The following is a 17795-nucleotide window of genomic DNA, read 5'->3' as shown; positions in this document are numbered from 1 at the left end:
TACTTGTTTTATTCACTTCCGTAAGTCAGTTATCGATGATTTGCAGACCAAGAAACACATCGAGAAGAAACTTCAACCAAAGAGCAATCAGTTGGGTTTAAAACTTTAAATTCCTTTTGAAAATATGTCGCCACTTTTGCAAAGAATTCAATTTCTTTCCAAATATCCCTTTAGTCCTATTGCTACTTTGACTTATTTTTAATGCTACTGAAGGGAGGAAGGAAGGGACAGAAAAGAAATGGTTTAATAGAAAAGGAAATGTGGATAAAGAAGCATTCTTGTTCACTAAAATAAATGTGAAAATGGTACATGAGAGCTGTTCTGAATCCAAGTCAGTTAAGGAAAATATTTAAGTATTTGAAAGATCTTTTGTTGTAAACTGATAATTTTAACTTTTTAAATTTTTTATTGATGTATAGTTGATGTACAGTATTCACAGTTTTTAAAGGTGATAATACATTTATAATTCTTAGAATATTTGCATATATTTCTTGTGTTATACAATATATACTTATGGCCTAATTATTTTATACATAGTAGTTTAAACCTCTGTAAGCCCCACCCTAAACTGCCTCTCTCTCCTTCCCTCTTTACCCTGGTAACCACTATCTTTCAGTCAGTTTCTTTTTTGTTACATTCATTAGTTTATTTGTTAGATTCCACATATGTGATGTAATAGTATTAGTATTTGTAATTTATATACAAATACTATTAGTAATAGTATTTGTCTTTCTCTAAGTGACATACTTCCCTTCATGTTTATCCATGTTGTTGCAAATGGCAAAATTTGCATTTTTATGGCTGTGTAGTATTCCACTTTCCATTTGTTTGGTTGTATGCGTGTGTGTATGTACATACCTATATATATACCTCATCTTCTTTATCCATTCATCTGTTGATGGACACTTAGGTTGCTTCCATTATCGTGGCAATTGTAAATGATGCTGCTATAAATCTTGGGATGTGTGTATCTTTTTGAGTTAATGTTTTTTCAGATGTATGACTAGGAGTGGAATTACTGGGCCATGTGGTAATTTTATTTTTAGTTTTTTGAGAAATCTCCATATAGTTTTCCACAATGATTGCACCAATTTATATTTTCACCAATAGTATAAGAGGATTCCCTTTTCTCCAAATCCTCACCAACATTTGTTATTTGGGTCTTTTTGATGATAGCTTTTTGACAGTTGTGAGTTGGTAGGTCATTGTGGTTTTAATTTGCATTTCTCTGATGATTAACTACAATGAGCATCTTTTCCTTTGCCTTTTGGCTTTGGAAAATATCATCTTTGGAAAAATGTCTAGTCAGGTCTTTTGCTCTTTTGATGTTGAGTTGTATGATCTGTTTATATATTTTGGATATTAACCCCTTATTGGTCATAACATTTGCAAATATTTTCTCCCATTCATTTGGTTGTCTTGTCCATGGTTTACTTTGATGTCCAAATGGTTTACTTTCATTTTAATTAGGTCTCAGGATAAATTTCAAATTTATGTAAAACCTTAACATTGACTATCATTTCAAGGTTTTTCAAATATGTAACCAAATTTTATATGTAAGAGCACTTATAATTAATTTATATAAAGATTATATTTATTAAAATCATATAAAATACATTTATGTGTAAAGTTATATAACCTTGATTTCACTGAGAATTTAAAATTTATTTAGTTAGACCTTAAAAATAACATAGCATAACAATAGAAATCTACAGTGGAATGAAGTGATTTGAGCTTCATAACAACATTTACTAACATTTAGCCTCAGTAACATTTGAATTGTGATACACATACATGTACATAAGTAGACCTAGACCTGGGTCTCCTGCATTGCAGGCAGATCTTCTACCATCTGAGCCACCAGGGAAGACCAGCCTAAGTAGCATTTGAATTGGGTGTGTATATACACACATTCATATACATGGGTAGACAAACCGATTGAGTTGAATTTCATAACACAGGTATGTGGTAGTAAATCATCATTGAAATCTGCCTTTTACAAAATTACATTTTTAAAATCTGAAAATACTAGCAATCCTTTCATGTATAGAAGATATGTAATATTCCCAGTAGAGAATTCCCTTTACATTTTTATTAGATTCCACTCACCTCCTTTGTTTTATCATTTGTTAGATTTTAGTAGTTCTTATCATATGAGAGGAATCCATGTTTTAAATGTTTCTAAATTTTAATTCTGAATTTTAATTTCAGTAACTTTTTTTTTCTGAGGAAGAAAGTAAAATCTTTTCTTTTGCCAAATCCACAGATACCTTTTGTAAGAAAAATACTATTTGGAACAATAGTGCTTTGATTGTTATTACATAATTCAAAGAAAAATCTGATTTATTAATTAAAATTCTAAATAGGTTAATTTTCTACTGATTGCTCACAAATAAAATGCATACAATGTTAATCTTACAAATTTTAGAAGTTTTGTTGTTTTATATATAATAAATATACAATATATTTATTGGAGGCATTTAAAAAATTCTTTAAAATGTTTTACTGAGTGTGATGTAAACACCTAATGTAAAGCAGCACCGTCCGCAGAGTATTGATATCAACTTTTACAACAAAATGCCTGCTGTGTATAGGATATTGAAGGAAGAGAAACTGGATAAAATGTGTCTGTCTGTAGAGATCCTTATTATCTAGAGGGATGACCAGATTGTTTTGAGACACTAAACTGTGTAATAAGAACAAAGCATCAGGTCTGTCTTATTTACCACAGTATTCCCAGAATTTAGCACAGTGCCTGATACATAGTGGGTGCTCAGGATTTAAATGAGTAAACAAAAATCCCTTGAAAAAACTCTTTGTTATCAAGCAGTGATGTGTCATTCAGTAGTCACTGAAGGTAGTACTCCTAGTTTCCAAATTTAATTTTCCCTGCTCCCTACTTTTAATGGATATTGATTGGCGATAATATCATTTGTTTGATATAAAATAATGAAATCTCTGTAAACCTGCAGTTTTTTGTTATTCAGTAGCTGAAAATCCTTTATAATTTTGGTTGAAAATATTAGCTTTAGTTGGCATGGCCACTTCTAATTTTTTCATGTAGTTTTTAGAATTGCCATCAGTGTTTTCATAGGATCATGCTTAGTGTTTCTCTGGATAAATTTCAGAAATAGGAAAGTTCTGTGAATTCAGGGAAGGGGACAATTAGATTATTTGTGAGCTCCCTAAGAACAAGCATCCTGTCTGTATTTATGTACTAGAATAATAACGTCCAGTTCACTGCTAGCTTCTAAAATTTTAAACAGTTGTTGTCCTTAAGTTTTTTTTTTTTTAATTGATTCCATTGCCCTGCTATGTGATTTTCATATTTAATAATGGATATTGTATGAACTATCTGAGGATTCTTTTTGACATTAGTCCTTACCCTGGCAGTTAGATAATTATGAAAGAGCTTGAGGGGTGGATTTCTGATGAATCAGAATAATATCTTAAAATTTTTTTTGAATATAAAGAAACAGTAACATTCTCCTTATGGGTACACCTTTATATATTTTAATAGTAATATGGACAAGTTAGGCCCTCCACTTGGAACTAGAAGACATATGCAAAGATTGTATGAGAGCAATGCAAAATCAGACAGTGCCATCAGAAGACATGAGTTATTACCCATTTACAAGCAAGTATGTATAACTCAGTTTGGTTACTGTTTTTCAGCTATTTCCTTAAAGGGTTTATATAATGAAATACTATAAATTTGTATATTCCTATACTTAAAATTTTTTATTTTAATCATTTTTAAGCCAAGAAGTGCTGAGTAATCTTCTAGGATTTATAACACTCTGATTTTTGATGAGCATTTCTATTCTATGTCTATTTTTAGAGCATTCATTGAATAAAATTTAAATTTTAAATTAAAATTGAATTTTCAGAGGGTTGAAATGAGTCACCTTAATAATTGTTATTTTTATGAAACTATTTTTAGGAGTAATATTATTTAAAAATGTATAGGGAATATTATATCATATATTATATAAATATAATATTGCTAGAATATCTTTTAGTTAAGTAGATGATAAATTATTATAAAAAAGCAGGGAACAGATCTTAGAAAACATTCAATCCAGGGATCCTCAGTCTTTGTGTTAGATAGTTACAAATTGCACATAACACAGGGAAGTAAACACATCCCTTCTGTGTACTGGCCTCTCTGACTGAGAGGAGAAGCAGGAGTGGCAGTGGCAGTCTTGGACCTCTCCACACAAGTCTTCAAAGCTTACGAGTTTGTGCCCCCAAAGCAGGTCTTGCCCTCTCATCTTAAAATGATGAACTGAGGGTCTCATAAGTTAAATTACTTAATAGAGCTCACCTAATTAACCTTTAAACCAAAGTCTACCACAACAGTCTCTTATCCATAAATAATAATACATTTAGCTAGATATATAATAAAACAAAGATGGGAAAAGTCTTCATCATTAGCAGCCATCATGTGTTGTTTTTAAGTAGACAGTGATAAATTCTAGAAGGAAGAATTTGTGCACTGAGCTTTTTTTCTTTGCACTATTCCTGCTGTCTGTACCCTCCAAAGCAGATCTCAGAGAAACAGGGATTAGCAATGGGGTAGAGGAAGTGCAATTGCAAAGTTAGACCTTCTTTTATTATTGGATTGGACTGTAGCAGGCAGATTGTATCAATGGACACATAATAAGGTAGCACTTTCAGACTCTGTCCAGGAAGAAAAATGTGTTGACGGTGTGAGACTGGAGTAACACGTTTTAAGTACTGATCAAAATGGTTCTTGGCATTCCAGTTCTACCTTATAGATGTTACTAAAAATACACAATAGGCATTGAATAATGACAGCTGTTGTTGATAACTTATATTTTATTATTTTTTTATTATTTTCTAATTATTTGAATAACTATTGATATGAAGTTATATATGTATATGCATGGGTATGTTTGTACTGTGTATATATCTCATATGTACATTATATGAAGGTGATAGTATTTCTAACAAGTTTTTGTTCTTGACCAAAAACCCTGTCCATCCTGTTCCTCTGTGACTCTCACTTGGAGGAATTGCCACCATTTGGCAGGGAGTTTTCAGAGACTGAATTCCTAAAAAGGCATGTGATAGTTCTACAACATCCCTAGAGGGGCCATGTGAAAGTAGAGTAGCATACACCTCGTGGGTGGACTTGCAGTGAGCGTTTGAAGGCCATTTGAAGAGGTGCAGGGTAACCCATACATGCACCAGGGTGATTCTTGTCAAAGTTTAGAAATAGTTTAAGTATTCAAAGTTGCCTCCCTTTGAATGACATCATTGCATATTGAATATAAGATTTGGAATGAGACCCACATAAATTCAAATTCAAACACTCTGGCCATGTACTGTGAGTGAAAGTTGCTCAGTCATGTCTGACTCTTTGCGACCCCACAGACTGTAGTCCTTGGAATTCTCCAGGCCAGAATACTGAAGTGGGTTGCCTTTCCCTCCTTCAGAGGATCTTTCCAATGCAGGGATCGAACCCAGGTTTCCCGCATTACAGGAGGATTCTTTACCAACTGAGCCACAAGGGAAGCCCCAAGAATACTGGAGTGAAACCCAGAAATCAGACTGGGGTCTCCTGCTTTGCAGGCACATTCTTTACCAACTGAGCTATCAGGGAAGCCCAGCCATGTAATAGCTTTGCACTTAATCTCTGTGACTGTGAGTTTTTTCAACTTTAAATGGGAATAATATCTTCAGGGATTTTTGTGAAGATTAAAGAAAGTGAAGTATGTATAGTACCTGGTATCATATCTGGCATTTGGAAAATAATAGATGTTGTTACTCCCTGCATGTATTTTGGAGACAACTGTTTAAAATTTTGGGAGACTCTCTCCAACTTTGCTATATAAGTAGAGAAGGAAGAATTTCTGCCAGAGTTTGAGAACTTAAAATATACAAAGGCATTTTTGAAAAGAGGATTCTGCTTGATCATGTAACACAGTATTGCTTATCTCTGAAATGAAAAGATTTGACTAAATTTCTAAAGAGAGGGAGGAAACTAACACTAATGAACATCTTACACCTAGTTCTGCAATGACTTATCTGTCACCATGGGGAAATTACTTAACTACTCTTTGCCTCAGTTGCCTCCTTTGCAAGATGGAATTAGTAATCCTTACTGCTTCATAGGATTATTATGAGGATTAAATAAATTTTATATGAAGGTGATTAGAAATGTAGCTACAGGAATTCCCTCGTGGTCCAGTGGTTAGGACTCTGCACTTCCACTGCAGGGGGCATGGATTCGATCCCTGGTTGGAGAACTAAGATCCCTCATGCTGTGAGGTGTGGCCAGGAAAAAAAAAATGCAGCTACATCAAATGTAGTAAGCACTGTTAATGTAAGTGTTAACTTGTAGTAGCAATACTAATAGTAGTAATACCATCATCACCCTCCGCTATGCTAAATGTAGTATCAATTACATTTTATATATCTGACTTCCTATAAGTGATGATGGTCACATGTTATACATGAGGGTACTTGGACTCAGATTGCCAGACCCAGAGTTGTTCAGTGGCAGTTGGGATTTGAATCCAGATTCATCTGAATTCCAAAGCCTATACATTTTACCATTTTTACCTCATATATAAGCGTTCTTTGATTCCGGAATTTTCAAAAAGGTATGATCAGCCACTTTACTGGTAACAGATAGCCCAGGTTGTATAGTTGGTGAAATTAAAATCTTTAGAGGCAAGAGTATATTAACCAATTCATTCCAGTTGCTTTTTCTAAGAACAGGCTTTCATAAATGGAATATTATTCTTTAAAAATGGTTAGCAAAATTTTTAACCACATCTTATACATCTAACATTATTATTTGACTCTAGGCACTCAATAAGACTTATCTCTAGTTTGAGGGGACTGTATATTTAAACTTAAAAAAATTTGAAATGTTAACTTATAAATTTCATGTCAAGAATATGTATTTTTTTTTAATGATTTTATGTACCATCAAGATAATCTTAGTCAATGCAAAATGCTTTGGCTTATACTTCATATTAAGGATTTCAGATGTGAAATAATTATTTGGATTTTAATCTTTTGAGTTTACCTTTCTATAGCTTCTAATTATTTTTCTAATCATTCTAATAAACAATTTGTGAAAGAAATGCTTACTATTCAGTAGTTTTTTTTCATCATGCCATCTCTTTCTGTCTTCTAGGACTAACATCAAACCTCGAAATTCCACGCCACCTAGTTTGGCCCGAAATCCTGCCTCAGGTGTGCTTACAAGCAAAAGAAAAACATACAGTGATAGCTACATGGCCAGGTATGTTTAGCTCTGATATTGTAATAACGAAAAATAGGTATTCATTGAGTGTAAATAGTATTTTCTTATACCTTGTAGATGTAATTTTTATGGTAAATACTCAAATACAGTTTGTTCAGTACCACTGGATGCATTTGTGTTTTTTATGTCTTAATTGTAACTGCAGCATGGTTATTTTTACCTCTTCAAATTGAATAATAGACTTTTTACACTACTGCTATTATAATTTTCAGCAGCATTTTATTACATTTAAATTCCTCTGATGAGATTGTGATTATCCATGTACATCCCTTTCTAATATGTCACAGTATTTGCACAGCTTTGACATTGGCTCTGTTTTTCAACATATAATGAAATCATTCCAGTTATAAATATTTTATTTTTCATATGTATCCCAACTTATTCCATAAAGTTTTAAGGAAAGGTACAGAATGTATAGTGAAATACAACATTGTTTTTTAAATTAAAAATAGGAAAAAGAAAGATGAGAATTAAAAGATAAAGTGGAAAAAGAGTGGGGTTAGTTTACAAAGTTTGTGTCATGAGACCTGTAGATAGGCCAGCCCTGGGCCACAAAGTGGCGTATACACTTTGTTGTAGTAGCCAAAGTACAGGAGAATAGAAGAGTAGTTACATGATTCTCGTTGTCTGAAACAGAAAAATAAATCACTTTTTCTGAGAAAGTAAAACAAGTCCTGAGACCTTAGAAGTTCTGCTCTGATTTCTCATATAGAAGCACTGTGTAATTTAGTGGTTAACTTATTAATTAACATCCTACTGAATGTGATTGGTTGTGTTATATGAAACTATATATATTGTCTGCTTTTTATAAGTATATAATATGTACAGACATTCATTATTCATATTTAATCCAGGAATAGATTTTTAAGTATCTAAAATGCTAGCTCTCCCTCCTGGTTTTGCCCATTAGAAGAAGCATCTATGGAGCTTTCCAAAACCAAACAGGTGGAGGTCTCTCCCAGATGGAGAGTGGGGTCTGGGTGTCTGCCATTTAGAAAGTTTTAAGAGTGATTCTTGTGCTTAAGACGAGAACCATAGAGGAACTGATAAATTGCTGTCTTTTCAGCTAGGTTCTTTAATAAGTATTGTTTGTCTCACCTGAGGCTTTGATACGTATTTTTGATTCATATAAGGAAGTGAACCTCTGTTTCTTAGAGTCCTGGATTATGGCTATACTGTGTTCTATATGTGTGGAACCATGTGCTTTGAATCAGTGCTGAGTATAAGATTAACATTCTGTTATAAAATGGAAAACTTAATACATATGCTTGAATAAATGAATAATTTTATCTTTCCAAAGAATAGACAAAGTGTTAACAGGCAGGAGCAAAAATCACATTAAAAAATGTTCAGGATATTCTTTTTTTTTTTTTTTTTAGAGCTTTATATCTGATAGGAAGCCCTAAGCCTTACTCACCTGAATACTCAACCTCCATCCTAGACAAAAATACTTATAACCAAAACAGATGGAGAATTCTCAGAGATTTATTTTTCTGAAAGTCTGATAGACTACATTTCCTGGACAACCCTTCCAAATAGAACACCTGGAAATACTGGATAAAAGAGAAAATATATATGTATTTCTGAATATGTAGCTTAGTTCTCAATAAACAAAGGAAATTTCTAAAGAAAAAAGTACGAAGAAGGTTAGAGATCAATTTGGTAAATTAACTGTGACACTGCAGCTACTTTTGAGGTTTTCAGTGGTCTTCACTATATAGAGAGTTGGGTTTTAAGGTAATTTGGGGAGAGAGGAATTGACTTCTGGTACTTATACAAAATAGTGTTAAAAACAACTTTTCCTCACCCTTGCCACCATGCCTCTTGCTCTAAGCCAGGATTCTTGAGAGGTTCAGCAAAGATTCTTCTTAGACTCAGCCAGAGGCACTTATATGACTGTATATTATATTTGTCACTGGGATTGTTTTCAGAAATATGAGAGGATAGCAGGGCAGCGTCAGGTGTTTTCTCTTTCATGGGAGGTTTTGCAGCATTCCTGAAGCTTGTCTTCCTCAGCTATCCAACTGACAGCTCAGGTGTAAGAGAATAAGATCTCATAGGTGGGTATAGGGTCAGTTTAAGTAGAAGTCCTTTTTCCCAAAGGGAATCGGCATCTCATAATAGCAGTATCATAGACATAGCTTCCAGGTATGTCCAGTTTCAGTGAACTGCTTGCAAACACTGTTGCTTAGAAACACCGCTGGCATTTCGCCTCTGTTGGGTTTTTATTAAACAGAGCTGAGAAGTTATCCCAAGGTCAGCTATGTCCACAGAAGAGGAGAAAGGTTGTGTTAACCCTTCTCTCACAGTATTCAGAGGGTTATCTCTTGAGTGAAAGCTGGACTAGGGGAAAAAAAAAACCAATCAGGAATAAGAGAGTCCAAGGATACTTGTCTGTCTTAGCCATGGCTCAGAGAGATGTGAATTCCCACTGATAATTCATAACTATAGGTGGGCCTTCATATGAGTTTAAGGTTTGAAAGTAAAACATCTGCATATTCTAATAAATTCTTAACTTGGATACTCTTGGTTTAAGGGCTTCCTTGGAGCTTAGAAAAGCAAAAGCAGAAAGAACCATCTTATGAAATGCTGTAAACCCAGGCCTCCTGATTCTCACAGGTGAACACACATGAGCTTGCAATTCTGAACTACAAAACAAACAAATTTCAAGCCATACAGAGAAACAGGGACTCAGTCATGAGTGACAGCAGAAAACAAACACATGTGCCCAAGACTTAAGATACTGAAATTCTTCAGACATTACTTATAAAATAAGTCAGGTTGAAGTATATAAAGGAATAAGACAGGGAATTGAAGCCATTAACAGTGACAGTATATTATCACAGAAAGATTAGAGATCTTTACAGAAGAACCAAACAACTCAATGCAAGAGGGAAAAGTTCAATTCAATCGCTCAGTCGTGTCCGACTCTTTCTGACCCCATTCACTGCAACTCACCAGACTTCCCTGTCATTTAGTTTCTCCTGGAGTTTGCTCAAACTCATGTCCATTGAGTTGATGATGCCATCCAAACATCTCATCCTCTTTTGCCCCTTTCGCCTTCTGCCCTCAGTCTTTCCTAGCATCAGGGTCTTTTCCAGTGAGTTAGCTCTTCTTATCAGGTGGCCAAAGTATTGAGCTTCAGCATCAATCCTTCAAATGAATATTTAGGGTTGATTTCCTTTAGGATTGACTGATTTGATCTCCCTGCTGCCCAAGGGACTCTCAATAGGCTTCTGTAGCACCACAGTTCGAAAGCATCAGTTCGTCAAGAGCATTAATGATGAGATTAAGAAGCTTTTAGTTATACTTAATAGTATTATTTTCTGTTTCCCAAGGCTTACAGATTGAAAATTACTGTCATGAACTTTGTGTTTCTACTTTCTCTCTGTACCTCTCCAGGCCAGATGGAGACTACATCTCTTCATTTAATGGTGGAAACACTAAAGGCATTGAGGGAAATTCAGCGGGACACTTACCAAAATTCTGCCATGAATGTGGGACTAAATACCCTGTAGAATGGGCAAAGTTCTGCTGTGAATGTGGTGTTCGGAGAATGGTTCTGTGAACAGAATCCAAAAAAAAGAAAAAGCTAAGTCCTGAATTTTATGATTATTGCTGCTTGGACATCTAGAGCACTTCCTCTAGTGATTTCGTGCTAAAATTACTCAAAATACTTTTTTTCAAGTTTTTGGAGCATAATTCTTTGGCTGTGTAATGTGTGTGTATATATGTGAGTGTACATATACTGTATATAATAAATACCTGATAACCTAAGCTGTGCCATTCAAGGACATACCTACTTATCAGTCAGAAAATAACTTTAGGTGGAATCATTTAACTTAGGTATTCCTTTTCTGTTGTTAAAGTCCATTACTATACTTCCACAAACAGTCCAGCGTTAATGCTTAGCGCTCTAAGCTTTCAGATGATCATTACTTTGAGCAGGACATCAGAATAAACATTTTTATTATTGACCTATTTTCAGATAGTATCATTGTAGGATGGAATGCTTGAACTTTTGAAACTGAGAGAATATTTTAGTTACAATTAGTTGTGTCGTTTTCCTGTAGACCTCTTTAATAATTAATTTTATAAATATTTTTTAAAAAGAGAGGGAAAAACCCCTATTGTGTATGTTGCTCTTTACTCAGTGTATTATTGATTCCATAAAGGTTTTTACTCAATTCTTTAAAACATAATTATGCAGTGCCCTTTTCAGAGACACAAATCTGAAAATACAGCTGTTTCTTTTTCTAGTTATAACTGAATGATTTTTTTTTTTTGCTCAGTGTGTATTAGTTTACCACACATTCTTTCTACTTCTTATTGTCTTCAGATTTCACTTTTGTCCTTTTTTCCCCATTATCTCATGTCTGAAGAGTAGTTTGCTACTTCATTTTTGCAAAGTTGGCAAGTTAATTATTTAATAGAAGGTGCACAAAGTTCCTTGCAAAATCTTGCATTTATATCTATGTATTTGAATTTAGAAGAAATTAATGGATTTTAAAACAGATCATCTCACCTAATAAACAATTAACTTCGATAATTAATCCTTAGTGCAGGGCATGCAGGTAAAAAGAATTGAATTTTAGTCACTCGAAGTATAGTTATATGTATTTATGGGTAGGTTAAGAGAATGTTAATATTTAATTTTTCCTACTCATGTTTTTCTTCTAGTGTTTCGTGCTGAAGCACCATTTACTTCACAATAAAAAGCCTCTGAAAATGCATTGCTGTAATGGATAGCTGCTTTATTATGTAATTAAACATTCACAAAAATGTAATTATACTTTCACCTTTACTTTGACTAAAATACAGCTTTTAATCATTGTCACTTTCAGTGTAACATTGTATTTACTAGTAAATACCTTTGGTTGCTTGTGCAGCCAAATTCAGTAATTCAGTAGTTATTTCTGTTGAATCAAACCTAACAAACTTTGATCTTATTATAAAGGTACAGCAAATCATTTGTAGGCAATTTCTAACTTCTTGTTTATGATTCTGATCAATTGTGAGGATCAGGGTAGAAATTTGTGGCTTATAGCTTTCTCTGAAATTCATTTATACTTAACTTTATAATTTTATTCATTAGTTTTTTTGTTTTGTTTGTGTTTTTCATTTGGTCAGAGGATAACTTAGTGGTAATGGAAATTTATGATTTACATTATAGTTCCTTTCCTGACTTTCAGTAATTTTTTTTTCTGGTTGCCTTTATTTAGTCATATTGGCCAGAAGGAAGGGTCAGAGTTCAATAAAACTATATTACATCTTATTCCATCAACTAGAATAGCTTTAATAAATTTAGGAGAATAATGTACATATCAGAGTTCCATTTCAATTGTTTATGTTCTTCTGTTCTAATTATTAGAAACCATATAAAGAAAGAACTTTTAACTCTTGCTTTATCTAGAATTGAGCACTATTTTCTTCCAAGTATATTTTTAAAGATCACATAATTTTTGTCCGCCCAAGGAAGGAATAGCTAAGTGATCTTAAACAAAGTGGCACATGTTTGTTTCTCACTGAATTTTACTGTAGCAAGTAAATGTTATAATGTACTATATGGAAATGAGTTGGTAAGAAATCATCTAATTCCAAAACGCAGAGATTGTTACAAACAGTAAGTAGGTGAAATATATTAATGAATTATGAAACATATCGATGCAGTGTATTTAAATGCATTTTTATATTACTTGCATATATTATTTTCATGTTGATTTGTTGTGCAATAGTTCAGTTTTTAAGAAATTTTCCTAGATCTATGCATCATTTATTTTATTTTTATTTATTTTCACAAGTATTTTCCAGTGTGGTAGAATGAAAAGATGATTTAAACTTAAATTAAAACTGTAAAAATTGCTTATATAATATTCTGAAAGTTATTAGCTTGGAAAAGTAAGAGTAGTATGGCTGCTGTTGTCTCTTGTTCACTCTGTTTTTTTAAATTACAAATGATGTCTTCATTTTTGAACCTATTCAATAAAGACATGAAGCAAAAAAATGCCACTTGGTTTTCAATGATGTCGTATCTTTTTTTCAGACACAGGTAGAAAGATAGCAATCTACTGAAATAATATATTCAAAGTAAAATACAGACTTTTTTAATGAGAAAGAGTTTTCACTGGCACTTTTTTTATGTGCTGTCAGCTTTTAAAAGGAGTTACTACTGTTTTATTTTGAAGTGTTTTATAACTTCAAAGCATTATAAATCTGTTTCTTCACAAGATTTTTAAGGCATAGAAATTCTCTTTTTAGGCAATAAAATTTGGCAGTTGAAAACATTAGAGAAATGAGGTTAATAAGGAAACATTATGAACATTTCTAATTAGGTAATATACAGTTCAGTGGCAAAAAGTATTTGTGATGAATACTTAATTAGATCATCATATTAAAAGCTTTAAACTATAGCTGTCTGTAGTGAAAATATTAGACATGTTTAATTTGTACTCAATTTTCCTTAGGCTCAAGGTGGATACTTTCTACCATGAGTAGAAGCTCAGGGAATGGAAAATAATAGAATACGTACATAGCTACAGAAAGTCAGCAGGGCTCTTACGTCTTTATTAGCATTGCACATCTATGTATTTTATATGTTAAGTGTATTTTTAGTTTTAAAATGGTTAAGTGTATTTTTAGTACTAAAAGTAGATTGATTTGTCCAACGATTGTTCTGTTGAATATAGTAGTGGAGAACCATTGAAACAAAGTTTACAAGAGCCATATTCATTTTTATTTTCATTTAGAGAAATTTTAGTTAAATGTCACAATAGTCATTTATTTCTATACAACTTTTCTTTTACGTGTGAATTACGTTTTTGCCACTAGAGGGTGCTTTTAGATAATTTAAGATTGCTATCCTCTAGTAATGGCCTCTCGGGAATAAGATGCTGAGAAAGATTGAAGGCAGGAGGAGAAGGGGATGACAGAGAATGCAATGGTTGGATGGCATCACCAACTCAGTGGACATGAGTTTGAGCAAGCTCCGGGATTTGGTGAAGGACAGGGAAGCCTGGTGTGCTGCTGTCCGTGGCGTCACAGAGAATTGGATAGACTAAGCGACTGAACGACAAGAACAACTGTAATAAGTAGGTTTTTTTTGATGACATGAAATGACAGAGATTTATAAGATGTAGTTTTTTGTTATATATTTTGCTCTGATTTTAATAGCCCACGTGTTTTTTGTTTGTTTTTAAGAAACATAGTGTAGCTCCTTTGGGGCACCAGCTGGGCAATATTTGATAAAATCTTTCATATTAACATCTCACATAATTTTGTTAGCAAAATTATGCTTCTCAAACGTATTACTCATGCACATTACCACATAATTCTTATACTATTTCTTTAATATTTCATCCTAGGACAGGGAAGCTTAAAGTTATAATCCTTAAGGTGGGTTTTTTCCTTCAATCAGCTAACCTTATCTAATGAATGCAAATGAGATCAATTTATATAGGAGCTAAATAAGTGCTTAGACCAAATCATATTAGATGCACAAAGCTAAAACTTTATAAACATTTTAAAGAATGATTTTTGTATTCTTCATTCTATGAAATGCTGGGAATCAAGAGTTATACATAAGGTGTGATTTAGTCCCTGTCCTATAGTTGATAATTTATTTGGAGAAGTCATTATATAAACAGATACTTACAGTTTAGGACAAAACAAAGGATTTTTAATTGAAGTATAGTTGACTTACAATGTTGTGAAAGAATTTAACAGAACTTAATTATAAAAATACCAACAAAATTATTTGTAAGTGTTGAAGTTTCTTATCACAAGTCATTCAGTTCACCATTTCCTATTTTTTTTCTCCTTACCTTGTCCCAGTGCTTAGGAGAAAACTTGCTGGGATATAAAGAGCTGCACTACCTTTTAGTGGGGAGAAGTGGTAGAGAGGGTATGTGAATGATGAGTGTGCATTCTAAGTCTTCAAACTCATGTCCATTGAGTCAGTGATGCCATCCAGCCATCTCATCCCCTTCTCCTGCTCTCAATCTTTCCCAGCATCAGGATCTTTTCTAATGAGTCAGCTCGTCGCATCAGGGGGCCAGAGTATTGGAGCTTCCGCATCAGTCCTAATGAATATGTGTATGGTGGGGTCTGTAAAATGGGAGCTGTCAGAGCTGTGAAAAGTGAACTACTTGGATTGTCCTGAGGACTGAGGACAAATCATCACTGAGTAAAAGTCACTGATAATTGCAGTTGTTCAATCTTATCTCATAGAACTCTTCACTTTCACTGTCCTGTTTTGTTGTTGTTGTTGTTGTTTGTTTGTTTCACGTCTCTCTGCTCAAAGACTCCGTTTCTATGCCTGTTTTGAATTTGCAACTATGGATAGGAGGCTGCCAGTAGTGGTGAGTATATTTGACAATGAAATACTGATTTTCACTCATTGAATCACCAGTCTTAAAATCTTAAATTATAATACACTTGAAGACTGCCTGGGGCTTTAAGATGAATGACCTTATCCACTGATGGTGGAGATACAAATTTATGATACTTTTTGAAGAAGTTGACTAAATTTACTTTAAAAGCCTTTAAAATACACATGTCTCATAATCCAGTAATTTTATTCCTAAAATGTATTTCTTCTTGAAGAAATAATCTGAAGAAAAATATTTATGCAGAACACATTTAATAATACTATTATTTGTAGTGATAAAAATTAATTTAGAAAAAAATTAGTGGGAAGGCGCCAAGATGGCGGAGGAGTAGGACGGGGAAAACACTTTCTCCCCCACAAATTCATCAAAAGAGCATTTAAACGCCGAGTAAATTCCACAAAACAACTTCTGAATGCCGGCAGAGGACATCAGGCACCCAGAAAAGCAACCCAACTCCTCGAAAGGAGGTAGGAAAAAATATTAAAGACAATAAAAGAGACAAAAGAGGGAGGGACGGAGTTCCGTCCCGGGAAGGGAGTCTTAAAAAGAGAGAAGTTTCCAAACACCAGGAAACCTTCTCACTGCCGAATCCGTGCCGAGCTTTGGAAGCACAGAGGACAACATAACAGGGAGAAAAATAAATAAACAATTAAAACTGCGAGATTGATTATGCCCCTACGGTAACTCCTCCAGCGGAGAAGCAGCGCAGACGCCTGCATCCGCCATTAGCAAGCGGGGGCTGGGCAGGGAGGCGCGGCACGGGCTGCATCGCTTAGAGTAAGAATCTGGCCCGAATACCCTGAGCGCTATCTGAGCGAAATAATTTGGGCTAGCAAACCAGTCTGTGGGATATCTACCATGCGAAAAGCCAGCCCTAACCTAAGACACCGCCAGCCCGCGTACGGAACAAAGGACTAAACAGAGGTAGCCGGCTGCAAACCTTCCCCCTCCGCTGACAGGCAGCCAGAGCCGGAAGGGGGCAATCGCAGCCCCAGAGAGACATTATCTATAAAACTGGCTTCTTTGCTAACTAAAACTTATTGGGGGTCTGGACGGTCAACATCTGCCTGAGAAGGTGCGCCGGTTTTACACCCAGATAACCAAGTGGCAGGGAGGCGATAAGTCGTCGCAGCATTGGCGCTGCGCCAAACACCTCATCACCTGAGCTGCACGGACCTGGGAAGAGCACAAAACGCAGCCCCAGCTGAGTCTGCGCCTCTGAGGACTACCTGAGTGCCTGAACCTGAGCGGCTTGGACCTGGGAGGTGCATGCAACCCAGGGCCAGCCTCGGATTGTTCCTGGCGGAACAACCTAGAGCCTGAGCAGTGTGGGCAGGGAGGCTACACGCGCCGTGTGAGCGGGCAGACCCAGTGTGGCTGAGGCACTGCGGCGCTGCGCCAGTGTCATTTGTTAGCAGCATCCCTCCCTCCCTCCCCCCATAGCGCGACTGAACAAAGAGAAGAAATACAGCTCCACCCACCAGAACACCGACACAAGCTTCCCTAACCAGGAAACCTTGACAAGCCACCTCTACATACCCACACACAGCGAGGAAACGCCACAGTAAAGAGAACTCCACAAACTGCCAGAATACAGAAAGGACTCCCAAACTCAGCAATTTAAACAAGGTGAAGAGACAGAGGAATACCCAGCAGATAAAGGAACAGGATAAATGCCCACCAAACCAAACAAAAGAGGAAGAGATAGGGAATCTACCTGATAAAGAATTCCAAATAATGATAGTGAAATTGATCCAAAATCTTGAAATTAAAATGGAATCACAGATAAATAGCCTGGAGACAAGGATTGAGAAGATGCAAGAAAGGTTTAACAAGGACCTAGAAGAAATAAAAAGAGTCAATATATAATGAATAATGCAATAAATGAAATTAAAAACACTCTGGAGCCAACAAATAGTAGAATAACAGAGGCAGAAGATAGGATTAGTGAATTAGAAGATAGAATGGTAGAAATAAATGAATCAGAGAGGATAAAAGAAAAACGAATTAAAAGAAATGAGGACAATCTCAGAGACCTCCAGGACAATATTAAACGCTACAACATTCAATCATAGGGGTTCCAGAAGAAGAAGACAAAAAGAAAG

At 34.8% G+C, this 17795-nt stretch overlaps 1 protein-coding gene across 3 annotated transcripts in view; it reads left to right on the top strand.

Moving 5' to 3' along the window:
* The window catches only part of ZC2HC1A (zinc finger C2HC-type containing 1A), an 80532-nt gene that overhangs the window by 40924 nt on the left and 21813 nt on the right, over positions 1-17795 (top strand). For 2 of the 3 annotated variants that reach the window (XM_070382214.1, XM_070382213.1), the window contains exons 8-9: positions 7175-7282; positions 15603-15660. In XM_070382214.1, the coding sequence (XP_070238315.1) occupies positions 7175-7282; positions 15603-15660 (166 nt within the window). Of the gene's footprint in view, positions 1-7174; positions 7283-10705; positions 13326-15602; positions 15661-17795 lie in introns of those variants that run through there. The other variant, XM_070382212.1, reaches the window with a different exon arrangement.

The sequence above is a fragment of the Bos mutus genome, chromosome 14, assembly GCF_027580195.1.
Source record: "Bos mutus isolate GX-2022 chromosome 14, NWIPB_WYAK_1.1, whole genome shotgun sequence".
Classification (NCBI taxonomy): domain Eukaryota; kingdom Metazoa; phylum Chordata; class Mammalia; order Artiodactyla; family Bovidae; genus Bos; species Bos mutus.
Note: the sequence above shows the minus strand (reverse complement) of the source record. Positions and strands in the feature narration are given on the sequence as shown.